A 27,098-nucleotide genomic window follows, 5' to 3' on the forward strand; every position below is an offset into this window, starting at 1 on the left:
ATCCTGGGTGCGGTCAACGCACCCAGGATCGGGTTGACAACACTCGGTGCCGCACCCGCACCCGCGTCGAGTCGCGTCGACGCAGGTGGGACACCCTGCTAGCCGAATCCCTGTGACATAGGGGAGAAGTGAAGGGTTCGAATTCAGGGTTAATCCCATTCAAAAAATTAAAAAATCTATCTTCTTCCAATTGTTTATGACGAAGCTCTATGACTTATCCACTCCACTTGGGTTTGAGCATAGCAAGTTCATCCCAAAGAGAAGAGAGTTCGGCAAAATACTCTCTTATGGTCATCTCTCATTGATTAAGAGTTAGCGCCCTCTTTTGAAGGTAATATTTATGGGACAAGTGCCTTGAGGTGTACATCTTCTCAAGGTACTCCCACGCTTTACAAGCCTTCTTAAACTTGATAATATTGGCATTAATTTTTGTTTCTACGGATGAGAAAATCCATGAGAGAATTTTAAAATTCCTCATCTCCCATTCTTCATGCTTTTTGGTGTAGTCTTCAAGAGCCTTGGCTCTTTCTTCGCCTTCAAAATTTTTTATTTCTCCTTTCTCCATCAAGGTTATCTTTGGCTCCGGTTCGGGAATCGAGCCTTGAACATAACCCCAAAGCCCTTTTCTTTTAATATGAGCCTCCATGTTTTCGGCCCAGACGTGATAGTTGGACCCATTGAGTTTGAAGCCGAGAGAAAAATGAGTCTTTTTCACCCATTAGAGAGGAGAGATGATGAAAAAGAATACGTACCACAAAGTTTTTTTAGACATTTCTTGATAGAAGAGTCTTCTAAAATATTGGATGAACGAGCGGATCCACTCTAATCACCAAAAAATTGAGGGCACACTTTTTGAGGCACCCAAAAATGTGAGAATCCACACGATCTTTCTTTCTCCAACCTTGCTCTAATACCATGTAAAGAATCCTTGCAAACAATGAAGTTTTCAAATAACTTGATACTTCAAATACTCAAGACACAAAATGAATGCACAATGTTTATAAGCTTTACACCACAAAAGAAGTGCAATAAATGCACAATGTTTATAAGCTTTACACCACAAAAGAAGTGCAATAAATGCACAATATTAATACATTACTTCAATGGGATCACATAGCCCTTATTTATAAGCATACTTAAAGAGTCATTGAGCTATTCCCAACGGCTCTTAATAGAGATGTTGGGAATCAGCCCAACGTCTATCTTTTAAACTGTGTACAACAGTCATTGGCTGACTGTTGTACACTGTACACAGTCAGCCACTGTGTACATAAATATTACAGAAAAAGGAAAAATAAGAAATGAAAAAAAATTACAAAAATAAGAAAAAATAAAAAGGAGGAATTACAATCATATTAAAAAACATGAATATGCGTAAAATATAGAAATGACTAAAATACTCCTACAGCTAATACAAGAAAGAAATATATATTTATATATATATATATATAAGTAGATGGATACATGTACATATATATGAAATATATATATGTATATGTATCTTCTTTTATATATATAAAATATATGTAGAAAATACATTGTCTTTTGAATTACAATTTAACAGTCGAAAGGACATAAAATTCCGTTCTCAAGCCATTCAAGGTTTGCCTGACTTTGTCTTTATCTGTCACGGCTAGTTGATCACTGATGCTCTTAACCTTGTTCAAATATTCCATGACGGACATGGAGCCCTTAGTCAGGAGTTGAAATCCACGTTGAAGAAAGGAAATTCTATCCTCTGATATCCGAGAGTATGTCTTTACTAGCCTGTCCCACAATTCCTTTGCTGAACACTCGTCTGGAATTCCCACCAATCTTGAGAGATAGTAGAAATAATAAAAGCAACTGCAGCTTGATCACACTTCATCCAAATCTCGTATTGGGGATTTGGAATTTGTTGTATAAAACCAACCTCATTTCCATCCTTAGTTTCGTGTATGATAAATTTTGGAGGAGATGAAATTGATCCATTAGATGTCCAGAGAGACCTTGGCTTTTAATGAATGGAAGAATTTGTCTTTTCCAGATCAAAAAATTGGAATTGGTAAGTTTTTCAGAAATGAGTTGGCCAAGAAAATTAGATGAGAAAAATGACTGAGAAGAAGAATCCATGACTTAAATTTTTTTTTGGCGTGTGCAATCAGTATGTAAAATTGTCACAGATCAAGATGCAACAAATAAGACTTGTCTTTTTTTTTTTTTTTAAGGAGAAAGCTCGAGTATTCAACGTGAATGTGAAAAGTCAGATCTGATACACAGATCTAATTTGATTGCATCAAGGAAGTGACAATTATGAAGATTTTTATATGTGAGATTGCACACAACAATGATGAATACGAAGAGTAACAGGTGAAACCGAGACTGCAGACTGATTCTAACTAGTCGTCAGATCTAATGCACAGATCTGAGAAATACCGTGAGGTGTCAGATCTGTCACACAGATCCGGTGAACAACGAGAATGAGTTTGACACAAATCTGAAAAGGAATGTCGTGAAACTGGTTTGGGGAAGAAAAAGATTGTCGTGAAACTGATTTGGGTGAAAAAAAAGACTCGACCGAAATCAGTTTAACGCAAATCTGATACCAAAAATGTCGTGAAACTGATTTGGGAATAAAAGGGTTGTCGTGAAACTGATTTGACGCAAACCCAAATCAGTTTCAGGAAGTGAGGAAGATCCAAAACTGATTTGACGCAAACCAGATGGCTGAAAAATAGTGGTCAGACGTCAGATCTGATCTGTGTATCAGATCTGAATGGAAAGATGTCAGTCGTCAGATCTTATCTGTGTATCAGATCTTAATGAATTGATTAATAAGAACGAGAATCTAGAGAAGAAGAAATAGAAAACAGAATATTAAAGATGAGATGCAAAATAAAAAGACGCAGAACAATAGAAGATTAGAGAGGAGATAGGAAAGGGAATAAGATCTCTTAGAGACACACCAGCTGGAAAAACTTTCAGCTTTCGAATCAGACTTGCTCTGATACCATGTTAGATTTCTCCAAAATGATTGATCAAGAAATTGTAGAGAGGAAAGAGATTGAGGCTGCAACTAATCATGTTTTTCCATAATGGAAAAATCGTGATCTCTTTCTTTTAATATGTGAAACAAAACCTAATACATGGTTTTTACAAGTAACCCTAATAAGTTACAAGTATTTATAAGTATGTCCAATATATGCTGGACATGTTACACAAAAGTAGTTTGGATCTGGATCCGGATCCGGATCCAAACTTAAGTACAAATACAAATGCACGATATCTGCCCTGTCTAACAATATGCGTCTCATCTTGAGGCGCGCCTCGCCTTGAGGCGTGGGCCTCAAGGCCTATGAGGTGCACGCCTCGGGGCTTTTACGCCTTATCCTTGCGCCTCAAGGCATAAAGCCCCTCGCCTTGAGGCGAGGCACACTTTTTGCGCCTTGAGGGGCGTTTTTAATAACACTGCTCAAAGGTAAAAGACTTTGGGGATATGTACGTGGAACTATGTCACATGGGTGCGGGTGCGGGTGCGGGTGCGGGTGCGACACGGGTGCGGCACAATTTTAAAATTTTTGGACACGGGGACTCGGCAAAAAAAAAAATATATATATATATATATATATATATATATATATATATAATTTTATTTTATTTTTAAAATGCCACAGGTGTCTGTGCAGTCACAGACTGTGACTGTGCACAGGCACAGCACTGTGCACAGTGCACAGTCACAGACTGTGCACTGTGCACAGTCTGTGACTGTGCACACTGCAAAGACTGCACAGTCACAGTGCCTTTTTTATATATATATTTTTTTAAATAAAAAATATAAAAAATTAGTTTTTTAGAGACATTTTTGGACTCGGTCAAAGTTGACCGAGTCCAAAATGTGGACGGACTCGGCCTGGACTCGTTGACCGAGTCCGACTCGGCGTTGACCGAGTCCGGGCCGAGTCCGAAGCCGCACCCGAGTCCGCACCCGTGTCGGGGCGTGTCGACTCGGGTGCGGCACCTCCTTAGCCGAGTCCGTGTGACATAGACGTGGAACTATTCCAGAACCACAATTGAAGCTTACCAAAAAGGAGGGAAATGAAGAAAAAACCTTGAATAAAGAAGAGAAGGCCAAAGCTATTCAAGAATACCAATCTAAAGTTGAAGATTGGGAAAGTGAGCTCAAAATTTGCGACAATCTTGCCAAATTTAAGAAAGTAAATGAAGCTTGGTTCCTCATGAAAGGTATGTACACTACTCAAAAAGACTTTGCTCGACATTTTTTTTACAAGAAAAAATAAGAGGAACCAAGCAAGGAGATATGAGCATTAGAGACTACTATAGTACTCTATCTCCATTGTGGGATGAACTTTCTCTTCTTGAACCACAATGGGAAGGAAGTGCTATTGCCATGAGGCAAGAGCAAATGAAGAGATAGAGATTTTTTTAATTTATCCATGGGCTTCGTCCCAAATTTGAACAACTAAGAGGGTCTATTCTCTATAGAGCTTCTACCCCTATTAGTGAAATCCTAGTCGACATATGCCAAGAAGAAACTCGCTTGGCCCTTAAGAAAGATATTGATGAGGTCCATGCGGTATCTAGACTAGAAAATAACATGAAGACATATAAACCTCCTCATTTTTGGAAAAATGACAATGGTGGTGGAAGAAAAATTATTTGTCGCCATTGTAATGAACCAGATCATCTTCGACCGGATTGTCCTAAGCTCAAAAGAAAGGTGTCTTCTGTTGGAGAGTGTCCAAGCATTTCAAGTGAAGATTCAAAGAGGGATGGAGACATAAAGGACTCAATTGCACAACTTATCAAAACTCTCAAACAATTCATGAGTATCAATTCTTTCATACCTTCCACATCCGGTGCCACGATCTCATCAACTCCTGGTATGTCTTTTTGGATTCTTGATTCGGGTGCTTCTTTTCACATGACTTCGAGTGCATCTCTTTTATCAAAACCAAGTCTTAATTTTTTTAAATCTTTCATTTCCATGGCCGATGAAACATCATTAGATATTGAAGGAATGAAAAGTCTTGAAAAAGTTTTTGGTCAAAAAGAGGAATTTCATGTTACAAAAATTAGAATCATTCCAAACCTTAATTTAAATCTTTTTTTCGTCTATCAAATTATTGATTTTGGATGTAGTGTCTATTTTTCACCAACCAATTGCTATGTGTAGGATCTTCGGTCCGAGAAGCGGATTGGGCAAGGCCATAGAAGATGAGACCTATATTACATAGATTTTTTGTCTTTGCTATCAAAATCTTTTTATGATCACGTTCAATCTAGAGATCTTGAGACTTGGCACAAAAGGCTTGGTCACCCTAGTATTTTCAAGTTGTATCTTTTTTCTTTTTTGGAATTTTTTTTTGTAATGAAAAGATATTTACTTGCAATGATTGTATCCTTGGAAAAATGCATTCTCTTTCGTATCCAGATAGCAATTTTATTTTCAAAAGACCATTTGAACTAATGCATTCGGATGCATGGGGACTGCCACTCGTTATGTTTAAAGGAGGATATTCATATTATGTTGTCTTTATTGATGATTTTACTAAATATACATGGGTTTACTTTATCAAATAAAAAACAAATGTGATGTCTTTTTCATTTTTAAAGAATTTCATGTTATTCAAAATCAATTTCAACACAACATAAGCCATTTTTAGATCTGATTCCGGAGGAGAATACATGTCAAAAGAATTTCAAAACTATCTTAAACTAAATGACATTATACATAAAAAATCTTGTCTAAAAACTCCCCCAACAAAATGGTCTTGCTGAAAGAAAACATATGCATCTCATTGAAACAACAATGACTCTTCTTGTTTTTAAAAGTGTTCCAAAGAACTTTTGGGCCGAAGCCACTCTTACTGCAATTTATCTCATAAATCGAATGGCTTCCTCTTCCTAAAAAAATGTTTCTCCCTTTGAAAACTTGTTCAAAATATCTTCGGATTTTAAAAGTTTGAGGATTTTTTATTGTAAGTGCTTTGTTCTTTTTCAAGGACAAGATAAATTTTCACCAAAATCTCTTGAGTGAGTTTTTATTTGATATGGTGAAAATAAAAAAGGTTATAGATGTTATGATACTCAAAATAATGAAATTTATGTTTCAAGAAATGTCAAGAACAAAATGGTTTTGAAATTCAAAAATCTAAAGAAGAAATTGACTATTCTTTCCTATTCGACTTATTACTTAGAAATATGGATTCAAACCAAGGGTAGTTCCATATACACTTCCTCTTGCAAATCCCCATTTAAGAATGCATTCTTGACATCTAATTGCCAAAGATTCCACTGTTGTATGGCAGCCACTGCCAAAGTAGCAAATGTTTCAACAAAATCAATTCCAAAACGTTATCTGTATCACTTAGCTACTAACCTGACTTTATATCTCTCTACTGAACCTTGTACACCCATTTGCTACCAATAATATTTTTCTTTGTAGGAGGTTTTACTAGTTCTTATGCTTGCATTCTTTTAAGTGCATTCATTTCATCAACCGTGACTCTTTGCCACTCCTTTCATGTGACTCTTTGCACTCATTTCCTGCTGCCTATGTATAGGACTCAGACTCAACATAGGAATAAATTAAGGCTAAAACTGCATGATGATGAAGAGCAAAAGACTCATAGGATGCAAAACGAGATGGAAGCACAGACGGTCTAGAACTTTAACGTACTTGGGAAGAAGTTGAAGAAAAAGATGACAACTCTAAGTTTTGCTGGCCTGGATCAATTGATGCAGGAATTGGATCAGGATTGGCCTTTTCACTTCCTTGCTCTTCCACTTGATCTAAAAATGAGATTTGAATCACATCTTCGTGTCGCCTTAAGTAAATTTGACTAAACCTGTTTTTCTCTAGTCAAGATTTACTCTCCTTTCTTCCCTTGACTCTCCATCCTCTCTCTCCCACCTTCCCTTTCTTCGAAGGGAACAAAAAAGGACAAGTCAGTTTCATTTTTTGTCTTTTCTCCATAACGACTAAAATATAACACATTTTCATGAAAAACATGCCGAGATATTCACACTTTCCTTTCAATAGGATCATAGCACTTGTATCCTTTTTGATTATCGGTGAAATCAAGAAAGCAATACTTGAGATCCTTAGGAGATAATTTATCTCTGTATCTGTCAGCTAACAAGATAAAACATACACAACCAAACACCTTCAACACATCATAGTTTGGAGCTTTTCCATACAATTTTTTAAAGGAGGATATGCCTTTAAGTACTCCAGAAGGCATACGGTTTATCTAATAAATGCTCAATTGAATTGCATCTGCCCAAAATACTTTAGGTACTTTCCCTCCAAACAGAAGAACTCTTGCTGTCTCCAAGATATGTCTATTTTTTCCTTTCAACTACACCATTTTGCTCAAGAGTGTATGGATATGATTTTTGATGAACCACACCTTTCCCTTGCAGGAACCTTTCAAACATATAACTATTATATTCACCATCAGAGTCCATTCAAAGAGTTTTAATCTTTGCTGCAAATTGATTCTCAATCATGGCACAAAAGCACTTAAATATTTCAAAAAGGTCAATTTTATTTTTTATAAAATATATCCATGTAAATCTTGTACAGTCATCTATGAAAGTCCCAAAATAGGATGATCCTCCTTTTGACACAATAGGAGAAGTACCCCATACATCTAAATGCACCTGATCAAAAGGACTCTCCGATTCCCTATCACTAGACTTGAAGGATAAAGCATGACTCTTAGCCAATCTATAACTCACACAATCTTTGATATGATTTGAAACAACTAACTTAGATTTTTCATAATTTCCTAAGGACATTAAACTTTGCAACCTAGAGCTGAAAATATGCTCCGGCCTCTGGTGCTACAAAATAGACTCATATATAACTAAAGCGCCATATCCAGTTCCAACTTCCTTATACTTCCTCATATCAATCCAGTCCAGGTAGTATAATCTCCTTTTCTGTGTTCAATCCCAATCTTCTTTCCTGACAACTGATCCTGCACAACACAACTAACACGAACGAAAATAACATTATAGTTAAGTTTAGTAATTTGACCAATAAAAATAAGATTCATAGCAAGGGTTGAAACCTATGTCACATGGGTGCGGGTGCGGGTGCGACACGGGTGCGGCGCAATTTTAAAATTTTTGGACACGGGGACTCGGCTGTATATATATATATATATATTATTTTATTTTATTTTATTTTTTTTAAAAAGATATTATTTTATTTTATTTAAAAAGTGCACTGTGCACATGCACATGCACATGCACATGCACATGCACATGCACATGCACATGCACATGCACATGCACATGCACATGCACATGCACATGCACATGCACTGTGCACATGCACATGCACATGCACATGCACATGCACATGCACATGCACATGCACATGCACATGCACATGCACATGCACTGTGCACTGTGCACTGGCACAGCACTGTGCACTGTGCACAGGCACAGGCACTTTTTATATAAAAAAATCATTTTTTTAGTTTTTTGGCACTGTGCACAGGCACAACACTGTGCACAGGCACAACACTGTGCACTGTGCACAGGCACAGTAAACAGGCTCTTTTTATATAAAAAAATCATTTTTTTTTAGTTTTTTCAATAGACATTTTTGGACTCGGTCAAAGTTGACCGAGTCCAAAATGTGGACGGACTCGGCCTGGACTCGTTGACCGAGTCCGACTCGGCGTTGACCGAGTCCAGGCCGAGTCCAAAGCCGCACCCATGTCCGCACCCGTGTCGGGGCATGTCGACTCGGGTGCGGCACCTCCCTAGCCGAGTCCGTGTGACATAGGTTGAAACATGGTAAACTTGCGGGAGATTGAATTTACTATCAGGATAAGAATCACAAGTAATTAAACCTTCTTTGGAGACAGACATAGAAAAACCATCTGCAGTGCGAAAGACACCACTGCAGGGTCGACAGTTATCTAGGAAACACTCATGAGGTGTCATATGACATGAATGTTAGAAATTCACGTGCTATATCTACGTATATACTTGAATATGAAAAGAAGACATTATTCACGAACTGAGTTTGGATCTTTATCCAAACCCAATTCAAGTTTATCTAATTTCATATTTAAGCACATGTTCATTAATTGTATTAATGGCATATTGTAAATTACATTGTTGTGTAATGGGTATTTTCGTACCCTAGTAATTGTAACACTATGTCACAGGGATTCGGCTAGCAAGGTGCCGCACCCGCGTCGACGCGGGTGCGGCACCGGGTGCGGTCAACCCGACCCTGGGTGCGTTGACCCGCGCCGGGGGGAGCCCCCGGACCCCCCTTCCTTCAAGGGCAAAAACAATGAATCAGGCTCCACAACTCATCACTTTCATCTTTGGGGACAACCATATAAGATAAAAAAAATGGTAAAAAGTAAGTTGGGCATAAATGTCATGGACCTTAACAACTACCATACATTCATACATATAGACTATACATGATATATATATATATATTTACATTTTTGCCCCTGTCGCACCCCCGCACCCGGGTTTTTTGGAAGTGCCGAATCCCTGCACTCGCACCCGCACCCGCACCAGCACCAACACCAGCACTCGCACTCGCACCCGCACCCGCACCCGCACCCGCACCCGCACCCATGTGACATAGTTGTAACACTATATACTTAATGGAATGCCATGCAGCTCTTACGTATCCTCTCCTCATCCTGTGCTTAGTCTTGTGCATGTGACAAGGAACCCACCATTTCTCACATGGTATCATAGCATTGATCCTCTTTCCAACGTCTTCTTCCAAGATATTCCTTTTCTTATTTTTCTTGAAATCTATTGATTCTCTCCAGTCAACGTATTTCTGAAATCTGCATCCCTATTTCTAAAAGTCTCCATCTAATCTCTCTTTCTCATTTAATCGTCAGTTACCACTGATCTTTCTCATCTAATCTCTCCCCTCTATTTGCATCTAATCTCTCTCCTTCTCACGCTGTTTCACATGATTTCATTTGGTCACGCTGTTTCACGTGATTTCATTTGGTCACGCATGAGCAAATCTTTGTATGATTTCATAAATTGTCCCTCATCTTCTTCAGAAGGGTAGGGTCAGATCTGAGTAAAATATCAGATTTTTTTTCCTTACACTTTAGAATAACGTTACCTCCAAAAAAAATTAATATTCAGCTCTTTGCATTTTCTTTTAAAGGAAAATACGTTACAGCCAAGTAACGTGATTCTGTTTTGCATTTCATTGACCGATCTTTACTCAGATCAGTTTACTGCGTAACTTTGGTTCTGTCTTGGGTCTGCTAAAAAAAAAGGCTGAGTTCCGAGTTCTGAATTTTAGTTCTGACTTCTTTGGTTCTACTCCAGTATTGTTTCTGACTTCCTTTATTTTTGAGTCTTGCTCCGCCTTCAATCATCTATGAATTATTTTTCTTCTCAATTTGGTCTCTCTTCCAACTTTCTTAGTCAATTTCTCACCTGGAAAAGACAAACGATCCCATTTATAAGAAGTCAGGATCTTTCTGGACATCTAGATGGCTCTGTTTCTGTTCCTCCAGAGTTCATATCACAAGATGACAAGACTGGGGAGGGTGACACTTCCATTACTTTTGTCAGAAATCCAGAATATATATCCTGGATGAAGCGAGATCAAGCTTTGGTTGCCTACATCACTTCCACCCTGTCACAGGAAGTGCTTGTGGCAATTTCAGATGACTGTTCTGCAATGCAATTATGACACCAATTGGTTCAGACATATTCTCAAGTTTCTCAGGCCAAAGTATTATTTTTGAAGAAAGAGTTTCAAATGTTGAGGAAGGACTCTATGACCATCATGGAGCACTTGAACAAAATGAAGACCATTACAGATCAATTGGCCATCGTGGGATGCGCAATTTGTGATAGAGATATGGTGCAACAAACTTTGAGCGGGTTGGGATCAGATTATCATATGATGGTTACTTCTTTATTGTGTTTGCCAGATTTACCTACATTTGAAGATTTTCGTGCCAAGCTTTTACAATATGAGATGACCTTGAAGGGATTTTCTGAAGATACTCATGCACAAGTTGGGGCATACGATGTCCTTGCCACAGGAGTTGCCTATGGACGAGGACGTGGTAGGTATGATTTTCGATAAAGAGGAGAACAAGAAAAAAATGAACAAGGAAGTCGTGAAATATTACCTGTACCCAATATTCCTCCTAATAGGCAGAGGCAAAGATCTATACCCACCTGTTTTCTATGCAATAAAAGGGGACATATCAAAGCTAATTGCTGGTTTAATTCTCAAAATATAGGCAAACAACCAGAGGCAAGAAAGGGGTCAGATAAATTGAAGAACAGTAGCGAAGTCAATGAGTTGTTACTATCTGCTCTAGTTGAATTGAATTTATAACAAAATGATCAGGGCACTTGGTATGTCGATTCTGGTACAGCCACTCATGTCACTGGTGATGCTGGTAAGCTCCTAACTCCTGTTCCTTATGTTGGTAGAAATAGTATAGTCACTAGAGATGAGTCTCACCATCATATTTCTCACTCTGCATTCCTATGTCTATTTCTTCTCTTGCTCTTTCAAATGATATTTATGCTCCGAATATCAAGAAAAATATTGTTTTTGTCTCTAAGCTTTAAGATGACATTAATGCTCTAGTTGAGTTTACTCTTTTTTGTGTTCGTGTCAAGGACCTTCACACAAGGGAAACGTTCGCTGAGGGAAAATGCCAAGGGAATATGTACGTGTTCCAAGAGAATCCTTTCACCTTGAAGCTCACATCATCATCTTCTTCGATCCTTCCTGAGAATATTTTTAGTCTTTCTGAGTGTAATAAGTCGAACCTTTGGCATGGTCGTCTGGGTCATTGTAATAGTCGTTTCATTGAAAAGCTTGTTTCATCCTGTGTTATTCCCAAGTCAAGTCTAAGTTTAAATGTCAATGATAAAAAATGTTCAAGTTGTCTGCAATGTAAGAGTCATGTTCTTCCATTTCGTTCTATTAATAAAAGAGCTTCAAGACCATTTGAAATCATTTGTTCTGATGTTTGGGGTCCGGCTCCAGTTCCCTCTATGTCTGGCATCAAATATTATCTTATTTTTGTTGATAGCTATTCTCGGTATACATGGATTTTTTTATGAAATGTAAATCTGAAACATTCAAGTTATTTCAGAACTTTCATTTCTTTGTTCAAAATCGATTCTCTGATAATATTTTTTGTTTCCAATGTGATGGAGGGGGTGAATTCTCCCCAAATGACTTTATTAATTTTCTCCGGACAAATGGAATACGTAGGCAGGTGTCTTTCCCTCATACACCTCAACAAATTGGGATTGCTGAATGCAAGCATCACCATATTGTCGAGAGTGCAATGAGCATGATGTATGATAGTAACCTTCCAATTACTTTATGGTCAGAGGCTTTTTATTCAGCCATTCATATCATAAACCGATTGCCCATGAATATCCTGAAAAACAAATCTCCCTTCTTTTCTTTACATGGCGTTCATCCAAATTATCATGATTTGCGAGTATTCGGGTGTGTATGTTATGTTCATGTTGACAATTAAATGCGACACAAGTTTCAGGATAAGGCCTTGAAGTGCAGATTTGTGGGATATGTTGATGATTATAAAGGGTACAAATGCTATGATCTCGTGAGCAAGTGTATCAAAATATCAAAGAATGTTGTATTTGATGAATTGAATTTTGACCATAATGTTAACACTCTTCCTGAAATTGAAGTTTATCACCCCTGGTTACAATCTGATCTCTTTTCTAGTGTTGATGATGTTTGTCCTTTAAAATGTAATTAAAGAGATGAGGGAAACATGTCTGATGCTCTCCAAAGGACTCAGGAAAGTGTCCTCTCAGATCTATCCTTGACTCCCGAAAGGTATAAAGGTATTGTTTACTCTCGACGTGAGAAGGGGACCCTCTCCAATTCTGATCAGGAGATGAATTCTTCTTCCTCTCTTCCCAGAAGATCCACTCGACCCCGACATCCTATTGACAGATGGGTAAGTTATGAGAACTTCACTATGGATTTCCAACTCTTTTTAACCTCTTTAGGTAAGGAAGATCAACCCACAACATTTTATCAAGCAAAAAATTCTAAGCGATGGATTGAAGCTATGAATGAAGAAATGGAGGCTCTTCATGAATGTGGCACTTGGGAGATTGTTCCCAGACCACATGATCAAAATGTGGTTGGGTCCAAGTGGGTGTATAAAATAAAATATAAGCCGGACGGTACTATTGAACGATATAAGGCTAGACTGGTTGCCAAGGGATTCACGCAGGAGCAAGGACAAGACTATGATGAGACCTTCAGTCCGGTTGTGAAAATGGGCACCATTCGAATTATATTATCATTGGTTATTGAGCACCAGTGGATTATCAGTCAGCAGGACGTAAAAAATGCATTCCTATATGGAATTCTGAAGGAGGAAGTGTACATGGAGCAACCCACGGGGTATGCAGAAGGGAACTCCAAAGAATATGTGTAGATTAAAGAGAGCTATATATGGTTTGAAGCAAGCCTCTCGATCGTGGTTTGACAGTTTTTCTCTTGAAATAGAGAAATATGGTTTTAGTCGGTCTCTTCTTGATCATTCTCTTTTCATATTCAAATGTAAATACACAGTTACCTTGTTATTGATATATGTTGATGACATAATCATTACATGTAACTCTAATGAACATATTGAGCAGGTCAAAGAACTCCTGAATCACAAGTTTAAGATGAAAGACCTTGGTCAACTACGATATTTTCTTAGAGTAGAAGTTGACAAAACTATTGAAGGCATGACACTTACCCAACATAAGTACACTATTGATGTTCTCAGCAAGGCAGGTATGAAAGATTGCAAGCCTCTAAGCATGCCCAATGTACTTCATCAAAAACCTAGTTTCCAAGATGAAGATTTGTATGAGAATCCTACAGAATATCGCAACATAGTAGGGATGCTTCAATATCTCACTTTTACTCGCCTTGATATTGTCTATTCAGTTAATCAGGTATCTCAGTTCATGCATGAACCGCGCATTGGGCATATGGAAGCTGTTAAACGCATTCTTCGATATTTGAAGGGAACTATTGGGGATGGTCTTGTGTACAGAAAGAGTATGAATGAATGTCACATGCATGAACTTCTTGTATACACAGATGCAAACTGGGCAGGAGATCCAGATGAGCGTAGGTCAGTCTCAGGATATTGTGTTTTCGTTGGCCTAAATCTTGTCTTTTGGAGCAATAATAAACAAAGGGCTATTGCGAGATCGAGTACTGAAGCGGAATATAGATCAATGGCAGCTGCTACAACTGAAGTAACATGGATAAGACATCAGTTGACAGAAGTAGGAGAATCGATATCTAAATGTATTCTCTTATGTGACAATCAAAGTGCCATCAACATGTCATTCAATCCTATCTGTCAAAGTCGTGCCAAGCATATTGAAATTGATCAACATTTTGTAAGACAGAAAGTCGAAGAGAAGGAAATTGAACCAGAATTTGTTCGGACTACTGATCAAGTTGCTGACTTGTTTACCAAAGGGCTTATCAAAGACAAATTATGGATGTTGAAAGGCAAGTTGTTCATGGTTCAAAACCATGTACAACTTGAGGGAGGATGAAAAGAAGACATTATTCACGAACCGTCCAAACCCAATTCAAGTTTATCTAATTTCAGATTTAAGCACATGTTCATTAATTGTATTAATGGCATATTGTAAATTACATTGTTGTGTAATGGGTATTTTCGTACCCTAGTAATTGTAACACTATATACTTGATGGATGCCAGCACTGCAGTCTCCAATGAAGGATTCTGCAGCTCTTATGTATCCTCTCCTCATCCTGTGCTTACTCTTGTGCATGTGACAAGGAACCCACCGTTTCTCACAGAATATATATATGTATATATATATATATATATATACTCTTCATAATGTAAGAGTATATATATATATATAGATGGAATCCATTTTGTAATTTCTATTTTTATTTTTCCTTTTCTTTTTTTTTTTCATTTTTTATTTTCACAATTTGACTAGCCGTTGGGCTACTCCCAACGGCTAATCCTCTTTCTCTAAGTGTATAAATATTGGGGTAAATGCCCCATTATAAAGTGTATTTTTTGTAGTGAGGTTTACTCTCAATAAAGATCAATATTTCATATTTGTGTCTTGTGCCTTAGTGCATTTTGAGATAGTTATGCCTTAGTGCATTCAACGAGTGAATATTATTGTCAAGTTCTTAGTAAACTTGATTATTTGTGAGTTTCTTTTCATGGTATCAGAGCTGGGTTGGCTATTTTTTTTCTATATTCACTCGTGAAGGTTGTCTCGTAAAATGCATATTGGTCGTCTGCCTCGTGAAGCGTGCTTGTGATCTTTCCTTGATCGTGGTTTCTTTTGTTTTAACATGGGTGAATTTTTCCTGCATAACTCAAGGAACTCCAATGTTATTCCACCATTCAAGCTTGACGGTAACAACTACATCATTTGGGCATGACATTTGGAGACATTCATAAAAGGTCAAGGATTATGGGGGGTATGTTAGAGGTACTATCTTCAAACCTACTTCTAAAATTACTATATGTTAAAATGGTGTCGAGACAAATCTCGAAGAAAAAGAAAGTGAAAAAGCGATGGCGGAATATTATAAAAAATTAGATGAATGGGATATGAAAAATGCCAAAATTCTATCTTGGATGCTAAGTGGGGTCAAAACAAAGATTGCCTCAAATCTTTTGTGTTACAAAAAGGCAAGTGAGTCATGGGAATATCTTAAAAGTATGTTTATCGAGAAAAATATGGCTCATAAGTATTATCTCCAAGAAAAAAATAGAAATATCAAACAAGGAGATAAGAATATTAGAGATTATTTTATAGAATTGTCTTCCATTTGGACTCAACTTGCTCAATTTAAACCCAAATGGGAAGGAAAGTGTATCGAGATGCAGAGGGCTCAAGTCGAAGAAGATAGACTTTTTCCCTTTCTTTATGGATTGAGACCCAAGTTTGAGCAAATTAGGATTTCTTTGCTATCTTCTTCATCACCTCCTCCTATTCATGAAAAAAAGGTTGTTGCAACTCCGTTAAAACAAGAAGATGATACCTTAAGTCTCAAAGATCTCTTCAAATCATTGTCACAATTGTTGATGGAGGCATTACAATCATTGCTTAAAGGATCTATATCAGGAGCGACCATTGCATCTTCTTCAACTCCTGGTATGTGCTCTTGGCTTTTTTATTCAGGAGGTTCATTTCATATAACCCCACATAAGTCTATTCTATCCGAATGTCAATCTAATTCAAATGCATCTTTTGTTTCTACTGTCGATGGAACTTCCTTGGATATAAACAATGTTGGAAATTTTAAAAATGATTTGACAAAACACTAGTTTTATATTCCAAAAGTTAAATTTATACCAAAATTACATCTTAACTTACTTTCGGTCTCTCAAATCTCGAATGTGATATTTGTATTCTCATCAAACAAATGCTGCGTGCATGATCACCAGTCCGAGAAATTGATTGGGAAAGGTTCTAGACAAGGAGATCTTTATTCCATGAACTCCCTTTGTATTCCAAAAGAATCATTTTGTAATATTGCCCAAACAAACGATATCAAAGTTTGACATCATAGACTTGGTAAGGAAATTAAATTTTGTACCTATTACTAAGGATCTTTGCAAATACAATTTTGAATGCAAGGAATGTTTATTTGAAAAAACGACTTTTTGCCTTTTGGATAAAAGACTTTTTACTCCTCCATGCCTTTTGAGTTGGTCCATTAGGATGTGTGGGGTCCTGCTCCTGTAATTTCTAAAGGAGGATTCTCCTACTATGTTGTGTTCATTGATGATTATACTAGATATTGTTGGATTTACTTTCTTAAGTTTAAATCCGATGTGTTTGCAACCTTCAAAACTTTCCATAACATGATCAAAAATCAATTTGAAAGCAAGATCAAAATCCTAAGAACCGACTCTGGGGGAGAGTTTATCAAATGATTTCAAATATTTTTTAGACAATGAATGGATTTTACATCAAATATTGTGTCCTAGAACACCACAACAAAATGAAATTTCAAAAAGAAAACATAGACGTATTATAGAGACTACAAGGACACTTCTTATTTCTAAGAATGTTCCTAAAAACCTTTGGGCTGAAGTTGCCCTAACTTAGTGTATCTCATAAATAGGATGCCTTCAAAATCTTTATCAAATGAAATTCCTTTTGAAAAACTTTTTAAGTATAAACCTGATTATCAAAAAGTTAAAATTTTTGGTTGCAAATGTTATGTCTTAAATGATAAAGGAGATGAACTATCTTCTAAGGCCATTCCATGTGCTTTCATTGGGTATTCTGAAACACAAGAAGGGTTTAAATGTTATGATATCAAAAATGATAAACTCCTTGTCTCAAGGAATGATTTGAAGAAAATATGTCAGAAGATGTAAATGTTGATTACTCTTTTTTATTTAAACTACTTTCGAATTACAGGTATAATGATAATCAAGACACGTGGTGCCCTCTATTGAGAGTGGAACATAGGTTGAACCAATAGTATACACTAGAAGAAATAGGAGCATGTCCACTGAAAATCTAAACCAAGATGGTCATTAGAAGTTCCCTCTAAACAAACTATCATTCATAGATCTGAGCGAACATCAAGGATTCCCAATAGATTTGTTTCTTATGACTCCTCTCTTAAACATAGAGCATGCCTTCTAGCCTATGTCACAGGGATTCGGCTAACCTGGTGCCGCTCCCACGTCGACGTGACGCGGGTGCGGCACCTGGTGAGGTCAACACGATATGTAAAAAAAAAAGAAAACCCCATCGAGGGAGGCTCGCCTGAAGAAAAAGAAGAAGAAGAAGACAACAACGAAAGAGAGAGGCGAGAGGAAGCTCACCTGAAAGGGAGCCAGAGGTCGCATCGCTGGCACAGGAAGGACCGTCGTCGGGTGGCCAGAAATCCAAGGTTCGCCAGATGTGGGGCTTGCCGGCATCAGGTGGTCGGAAAACGAATGGGAGAGAGGGAGCCTGCGGTGGGGGGAGAAGGCGAGCGAGGAGAGAGAGTGAGCAACGTGGGGAGGGTTTCTCGAATAGAAACCCTACCCTGCATGATTATTTAAAACACACAACGTATGTTTTATCGGGTTTGGATCCGGGTTGGATCCGAATCCGATCCGTGTTCGATTTTTTTTTTGTCGCACCCCGCACCCATGTGACATAGCTTCTAGCCATTCATTCATACTTTGAATCCTCCTGTTACAATAAAGCCAAAAGTCTACCTGAATGGGAAAAAGACATGCATATAGAATTAGATACACCTGAAGGAGCTAACACTTGAGAAATCTTAAGTTTACCCCCCAAAAAGAAAATCATATGTTGTAGATGGGTCTTCAAAATCAAGACAAAAAGTGATGGATTCTTGGAAAGACATAAAGCCAAGTTAGTTGCCAAAGGATATTCTCAAGAATATGGAGTAGATTATGAAGAAACCTTTGCCCCTATTACTAGGATGACAACTGTTCGAATCCTTGTAGCTATTGAATCTCTTAAAAATTAGAATATATTCCAAATGGATCTTAAAAATGCTTTTTTAAATAGCAACCTCAATGACAAAGTATATATGGATGTTCCACTTGGGTTGATAGCTCCTAAAGGTAAAATGCTTAAATTAAGAAAAGCCCTATATGGGCTCAAACAAGCACCTAAAGCTTGGTTTGATATATTTAACAATGTTATTACCAAATATGGTTTCAAACCATGTTATACTGACACATCTTTGTTTATCAAAAATACTTCTGGAGATATCATTGACAGATCAGGATTATCAGATGACAAAGTTGTTGATAGTCTAGAGATTGTTGGAATGAAGATGCAGGCTGATAATGGAGTTCCTTTGGACAATCCAACTCCCTTCAGACAACTGGTTGGATCTCTTATGTATCTCAGTATTACAAGACCTGATATAGCTCATGCTATACACATGGCTAGTTAATTTCAACATACTCCAACTTCAACTCATATGGGTGCAGTCACGAGAATCATTAAATACATTAAAGGCACAATCAATAAAGGAGTCTTTCTATCCTCTTCCTCATTAGATCTCACTGCTTACTCAGATGCTGATTGGGGAGGGGATCCAAATAATAGGCATTCAACAACTGGTTTTTGCGTGTTTTTAGGTAAATCCTTGATTTTGTGTAAGTGCAAAAAACAACAAAAAGTGTCGCTATCATTTAAAGAAGTGGAGTATAGAGCAATGATGACCACCACCATGAAAATTGTATGGCTCAAACAACTAATTTCAGATATGGGAGTTCATCTTCAGAATCCTATAAGATTATGCGAGTTTCATATACATTGCTCGAAACCACATGTTTCATGAACGAACTAAGCATATAGAAATGAACTGCCACTTTGTTCGTGAAGACTATTAATCTTCCCTATGTGACATCAAAATATCAACTTGCTAATTTATTCACCAAGGCACTGTGCTCGCCAAGATTCAATTTTTTGCTTGACAAGCTTTCGATGATTTCACCATAAGTTTGAGGGAGAATGTTAGAAATTCACATGCTATATATATGTATATACTTGAATATATATGTGTATATATATAAATATATATTTATGTATATACGTATGTAGATGGAATCCATTTTGTAATTTCTATTTTTCCTTTTCTTTCTTTTTCATTTTTTATTTTCAAAGTTTGACTCTTTGACTAGCCATTGGGCTACTCCCAATGACTCTAAATAGAGCTATTGGGAGGTAGCCCAACAGCTAATCCTCTTTCTCTAAGTGTATAAATATTGGGGTAAATGCCCCATTGTAAAGTGTATTTTTTGTAGTGAGGTTTACTCTCAATAAAGATCAATATTTCATATGTGTGTCTTGTGCCTTAGTGCATTTTGAGATAGTTATGCCTTAGTGCATTCAACGAGTGAATATTATTGTCAAGTTATTAGTAAACTTGATTATTTGTGAGTTTCTTTTCAATGAAGCCCCAAAGTCTATTAGCCAACTAGAGGAATGACCTGAGATACTTGAGAAAGCAATATCAAAGGAGAAGGCAAGAGTAGTAGAAGGACCAATGGCTGACTGAGCAAAAAGCTGTAGTTGTTGAATTTGATGCTGAATCTCATGCTGAACTTGTTCTAACCTATGAAACTGCTCACTACTTATCACTTCGCTGCTCGCAGTTGATAGGCCAAGTGACTGCTCATCCTTGGGCATTACACCCTTACTATCAGAGGAAGCTGCATATGCACCACCTTTTTTTTCTTGAGAACAGAACAATAATTTTTCTTATGCCAAAAGTTCTTGCAATAATGACACTGAACAGAACTAAGGTCACCTCTTCCACCAAATCCCACTCTCCTCGTCCTCTAGTCCTACCAGTTCCTCTTCTAACTCTAGTACCCATTTTCCTAAATACCACCATGACATTATCCCCAGATGAATATGATCCAAGAGACTTCATCTTAGTCTCTTCTGCAATTAACTGTGCAATGACTTGAGTTATAGATGGTAAGTAAGAGCGATGCAAAATGACACTCCTCGTTTAATCAAATTCTGGTCTAAGAGTCATAAGAAACTCAATAACTCTATCAGTTTCTCTGTGCTGATCAAGAAGCCCTAAAAAGGTTTGGCATGATGTACATGACACACACTTTGTATATTTCTCTCAATTCTTTTGGCCCTCCATAAGTGCAAGAGCATCTCAGGTTCTTTGCATATTTGAATAAATTTTTTCAATGAATTTGTTTCCTTGGCGCATACTTCTCAACTCTTGAGTGTGTTGATAATGCCTTGCCCAATTCTCTTGTCTATAGACTTGCCTAAGGTACACCCAATCTTCTTTTGCCTTATGAAATTTAAAAATATTCATGGAAATTCTCGATTCCACAGACATGAGAATTCATGCATTGACTCTCGCATTGTTCATGATCCACTCCTCTATAGACTTATCAAAACCCTCTTAAAAAACATTGAGTTTTACCCTAGAACCGTCCAAGTAACCTCCCAATCATTTTTCCAACAACCATGCTTCCAAGAAATCAGCCCAATATGCATAATTAGTTCCATTCAAGTTAACTGGGATAATTTGAATCCCTTCTTTCTTTATAGTAACACAAACAACCAATATTACTAAAAAATAAAAGGAAATAAGCCCAACAAAATCCCAACAAAAACACACCAAAGTGGTAGTCACAAGGCGCCCTCTACACACAAGGGATGCTGAAACAACGCATACACAACCCAAACTCAGCAAATAAGGAGCAGCTGTGCACTTAAAGCCCCAAATATAACTTACCACCAGCTATAGTCACCCTAAAAACCACTCAAATGTCTTTTAAAACCCCACAGTAACTGACCTAATCAGATTCTCCAACCTCCTATACCAAAAATGACCTAGGACTGATTTGAGCCTTCAAAAACCAAAAACTGATGCTGATTCACTGTTTTTCTCAAATTTGGACTGAACTTTTCAAGAAACTCAGAAAATCTTGAAAAAAATCACCAAAAATCCAAATCCAAATCCAAATCCAAATCCAATGGGGTTTGATTTGTAGATCTTCTAAAATCAAGCCCTAACAGGCCGTGGATTCAAACTAACCAAAACTTGTCTGAACAGACCAATCGTCCCTCCCTTGTTGACATTAGCACTGTACCGGTCCTCAAGCTTCTCTTCCTTCCAGAATCAGCTGCTCCTCTTCCCTGCACTCTCTAGCTCTGATACCATGTTGAAACTTATGAGAATAGAGAGGGAAAGAAGCTAGGGTTTACCAAGAACACAAAAGGGGAGAAGCAACAAAAGTGCTATTCCCTTCAATATTGTGTGAGGGCTTCCCACTTTACATAAAAAGGGTCGACCCCTTTAGTGTACAACAAAGAGAAATAAAAAAACTAAAATACCCCCTTATAATAGGGTATGTACAATAAGTCCTAATACAGATGTATTACACAAAAATGTAAAGTCTTGGTTTTGGAAATATTTCTCTATGGCACATGGTGGATGATCATCAACATGGTGGGTATAAACTTGTATGTTATTATGTGATTCATCCACATTCTCTTGCATATCATTATCATGAATATCATGAGTATCATTCTTATGCACATCATTATCATATATGTCACTATTGTCATTCTCATGCATATCATTATCATGAACATCATGATTATCATTATCATGAATATCAACACTAGCATTATGCTCATTAACTAGATTAAAAAGGGAAGAATACTCATAATTTTCCTTAGATTCAAGCTTGTCAAATTCATTTTTGTATTCAAGAAAAATAACATTTGTTGAAACATATAGTTTATCGTTTTTTAAGATCATAACATCTAGATCCGTTTTGGTTTTTGACATATCCTAAAAAGGTACATGTAATAGACTTTGGGAAAAGTTTATCATTTTTTGTTGGGAAGACCAAACATTTGCAACAAAAAATTCTTAATATTTTGTAATCAGGAGATTTTAAACAAATTTTTAATGGGTGAAATATTTTCTAGAGAAGACAAAGACATTCTATGGATTAAGTGAACCATCGTAAGAGAAGCTTCGACCAAAAAAATTTTGGGAACATTTTTTGAAATAAGCAATGTTTTTATTGTTTCAATAATATGTCGATGTTTTCTTTCAACTACACCATTTTGTTGTGGGGTATTATGCTAATAGTTTTGATGTACAATTCCATAATAATCAAGATAGTTCTTAAAATCATTAGATAAAAATTCTCCCTTGAAGTTTGATCGAAATTTTTTGATGTTTTTTTGAATTGATTTTTAATAAGGTTGTGAATTTTTTGAAAACTAGTAAATACCTTAGATTTGAGTCTAAGAAAATATATCCAAGTATGTCTACTATAATCATCAACAAATATAATATAACAAGAAACTCTTTAAGACATTACCAACATCTGTTGCCATACATCCAAATTTACTACTTCAAATGGTTTATTAAAGATAAAATTGCTAGATCTAAATGATAATAATTTTATTTTTCCAAGGATGCAATATTTACAAACCAAATCCTTTTGATTACATTTTTCAAGAAATGGGAACAAATACAATTTTGACATACTCAGATGTCCTAATCTCCTATGCCAATTTTGTAGATCTTTCTTTTTAACGTAGTTACAAAAAAAATGATTTGGTTATATAAGTTGTCCATGAAGTAGAGATCCCCTCTTCTATGGCCTCGCCCAATCGGTCTCCTGAACTGGAGTTCCTTCACTAAGCAACCACTAGGTGAAAATGTGATCTTACCTCCATAGTTGGAAATTTGAGAAATCAAAAGTTCTAAATTCAAATTAGACACTACTCTAACATTTGGTACATAAAAAATTTAGCTATTTTTAAAAGAATCATTCAAAACACAACTTTTTGATTTTTAAAGAAGTTCCATCAGCGGTGGACACATAAAAATCAATTGGATTATTATGGCATTCAGATAGTATGGACTCATTAAGAGTCATATGGAATGACACGCTAGAATCAAGAATTCAAGAAGACTTACTGGGATCAATGCATGTGGACACCACAACACCGAACGAGGAAGATGATTGATTCTTGAGAAGTGGTTGTAGGACCTCCATTAGTTAGGAGAGCGACATTGCTGCAATGCTTTTGAAGCCTTCATCAACACCAGCTTTCTCAAGTGAAGATCCCATTGATGCCATTCTCTTTTCTTCTTTCTTTTTATCTCTTCTCCTTTTCAAGCAAAAAGGTTTGATGTGGCCCGATTCGTTACAAAAGTGGCAAACGATCTTCTTTTTGGTTTCGTGTTCATTAGAGGACCTTCTAAAATGAGCAAGCATGTAGGTACATGTGTTGAATCCATGCCTTGACATAGCCAATACAAAATCTTCTTTAGTAGCATGTTTCTTTAGTCTATTTTCCTTCATAGTCAACTCTTCAAGTGTCACTACAATAAAAGGAATACCACCCCTATGGAGAAGAACAAACTTTGTGCCTTGCCTAAGTCCATTGACGAATTGATAGAAGTGCTTTGCTTTCACTTGCTTCTCACGAAGTTCAATGTCCATAGGACAATGCTGCTTAGGCTCAAGTAGGGCTAGCTCATCCCAAAGAAGAGATAGAGCATTGTAGTGTTTGCGTATGATTATATCCCCTTGTGTCATAGTACTTTGTTTTGAAGGTTGCACATGAGCAATATCTTTTAGAGAGCACATGTCTTGGAGATACTTCCATGCATCATTTGCGTAGTCAAATTTTGTGAAACTCGTTCACTTAATATCCACACTATTTATGAGACATGTCATGATTTTGGAATGACCCATTTTCCATTCTTTCCGCTTCTTTTCATAGTCGACAACAGCCTTATTCATGTTTTCTCCTTGAAGTACAACTTTCTTTCCATTGTCATTCTTAGTGAGAATTAGCTTTTGTTCTTTCTCGATGCCATCAACCAATCCCCATAGCCCTTTGCCCCAAATGTGGTGTTTCATAATGGAAGCTCACATCATATAATTGATGTCATTGAGCTTCATTGGAACGACTGTGATATACTCATTGTGGTCCTCCATAATAATGGAAAGAAGATAAGAGCGAAGAATGAAGGCAAGGAAAAGAAAAATGGATGGTAGATGGCCACACTCTTTGGGCACCGCAAACTCATGACCCATGATCACACGAGCACACCCATCACTGGTATCCCAATAATCAAGAGCTCAAGTCCCTGATACCATGTAATGAAGTAGGGAAAGGGATTACACAGACCACAAAGGGCACACAATACAAGCCACTATGGGCACAAGCACGAGCCATTAAGGGCCAAAGATAGCACAAGAACACACTTAAAAATGAATAATTTATTAAAGTTCAAATGCACAAAGAATGCATACATTCACAAGAAACTTAGTCCCATATATAAACAAAAGGGGGAGGAGAGCTAGCCATTAGAGAATCCTAACAGCTAGAATAACTAGCCGTTAGGCAGCTCTAACGGCTAGTTGGCTGGCCCAACTCCTATAAATGGCATTGAAAATACAAAAGAAAGAAAGAAAGAAAGAATAAAAAATATATTTATCCTAAATACATCCTACTATGAACATAAATACATATATATACGAAACACACACACACACACACTTTAACAGATTGAAGGCAGACTTAAGCAATATGCACCTAGTTCCTTCTGTTTTAGATGACATAAAGTGCTCTTGTTGAGCATGTGATTTTTGACGTTACACTACACTAGAGAGACACTTTATACCTGAATGTAGAATTGGATATGTTCTATATGAAAATACTAGAAACTTGATGACTTACTAACCGTCGTTATGCAAGATTTTAACTTGTGCCAATATCATTTGTGATGCTTGCGCTAACGGTGCTGTCTAATTGCACAACACATTTTTAACTGTACAAGTCTGTGTTTTGAATTTTATGCTATTGAGCAGTAATAGAAATGCTTCTATTGATGAATTCCGGCATTAGTCTGAATTGTACACTTCTCCTATTCATGCTTGTAATTTGATCTCTTTTCTTTTCAGCTCAAATTGATAAGCAATAATGATTCATGTGCTGAAAGCACTGATTTTCTTATTGAAGTCATGGTGTCCTTTTTCGAGAAACGACAATCTCAAAAGGAAGCAATAAATGCTCTCCCTCTCTATCCAAATGAGCAGATAATGTGGGATGAAAGTCTTGTGCCTAACATCAATTACTCTGGTGAAGGCTGCTTGGCTCTTCCCAAATTGAATTTACAATTTCTTACTCTTCATGATTATCTTTTGAGAAATTTCAATCTCTTTCGCCTTGAATCAACATATGAAATTCGTGAGGATATTCAAGAAGCTGTGCCACACCTTCTTGCATATATAAATAATGAGGGTGAAACTGCTTTCCGTGGTTGGTCAAGGATGGCTTTGCCAATCAAGAACTTTAAGATCACTGAGGTAAAACAGCCGAACATTGGAGAGGTCAAACCGTCATCAGTTACAGCAGATATTACATTTAGCATCTCCAGCTATAAAGCACACATAAGGTCTGAATGGAACACCCTTAAAGAACATGATGTTTTGTTTTTACTGTCTATCCGTCCTTCGTTTGAGCCACTGAGTGAAGAGGAAGCTGCAAAGTCAACTGTTCCAGAAAGGCTTGGGCTTCAATATGTACGCGGTTGTGAAATAATTGAAATCCATGATGAGGAAGGTACTCTTATGAATGATTTCACTGGGCGTATCAAAAGAGATGAATGGAAGCCACCTAAAGGCGAACTTCGCACAGTAACTGTTGCTCTGGATACTGCACAATATCATATGGATGTCACTGCTATTGCAGAGAATGGTGCAGAAGATGTTTATGGGACGTTCAACGTTTTAATGAGAAGGAAACCCAAGGAGAACAATTTTAAAGCAATTTTAGAATCAATACGGGACTTAATGAATGAATACTGTATAGTTCCTGATTGGTTGCATGATATATTTTTGGGTTATGGAAATCCCTCTAGCGCTCAATGGACTAACATGCCAGATCTTTTGGATGTGGTGAACTTCAAGGACACTTTTATTGATTCAGACCATTTAAGAGAGAGCTTTCCAGAGTATCAGGTACTACTTTTCTTCATGTAAATGGCGAAAATGTTCTATTTGTAAATGCATTAATAAGTTGTGTTTTTCCCCAACATTTTCTTAGCTTTTTAATAACCATGTGCATCTTCCTTTCCAATAGTAATAATAATTGAACTTCTGATGATCTTTGGCCAGGTTTGCTTTGTAAGACCAGATGGAACAGAGGACCTGCATCCAGCACCTCCTTTTCGTATAAGGCTTCTGAAGACACTAAAGGGCCATGGTCATGAAGCTCCACGTATTAGCAATCTTAGCAATGGGAGTACCATAAATGATGATGTTTTAGCTAAGGCTGCTGTTAGCAAAGAGAAGATTATTGTGGAAGCATATATTCCTCCGGATCCTGGGCCTTATCCCCAAGATCAACCAAAGAAAAATACTGTCAGATTTACCCCCATCCAGGTACATATAAATGTTCCTCGGTAGCGACTGAAATTTTTGACAAGGTTATTGTATCTTATGAACAAGAATATTATTCATCATAGATCTT

At 37.1% G+C, this 27,098-nt stretch overlaps 1 protein-coding gene across 1 annotated transcript in view; it reads left to right on the forward strand.

Annotated features, from left to right (window-relative positions):
- The window catches only part of LOC149822095 (uncharacterized), a 96,259-nt gene that overhangs the window by 63,872 nt on the left and 5,289 nt on the right, over positions 1 to 27,098 (forward strand). The window contains exons 9-10 of the mRNA XM_089980611.1: positions 25,529 to 26,587; positions 26,744 to 27,010. Coding sequence (XP_089836737.1) covers positions 25,529 to 26,587; positions 26,744 to 27,010 — 1,326 coding nt within the window. The remainder of the gene's footprint in view (positions 1 to 25,528; positions 26,588 to 26,743; positions 27,011 to 27,098) is intronic.

This window comes from Nuphar pumila, chromosome 11 (assembly GCF_984573655.1).
Source record: "Nuphar pumila chromosome 11, dmNupPumi1.hap1.1, whole genome shotgun sequence".
Taxonomy (NCBI): domain Eukaryota; kingdom Viridiplantae; phylum Streptophyta; class Magnoliopsida; order Nymphaeales; family Nymphaeaceae; genus Nuphar; species Nuphar pumila.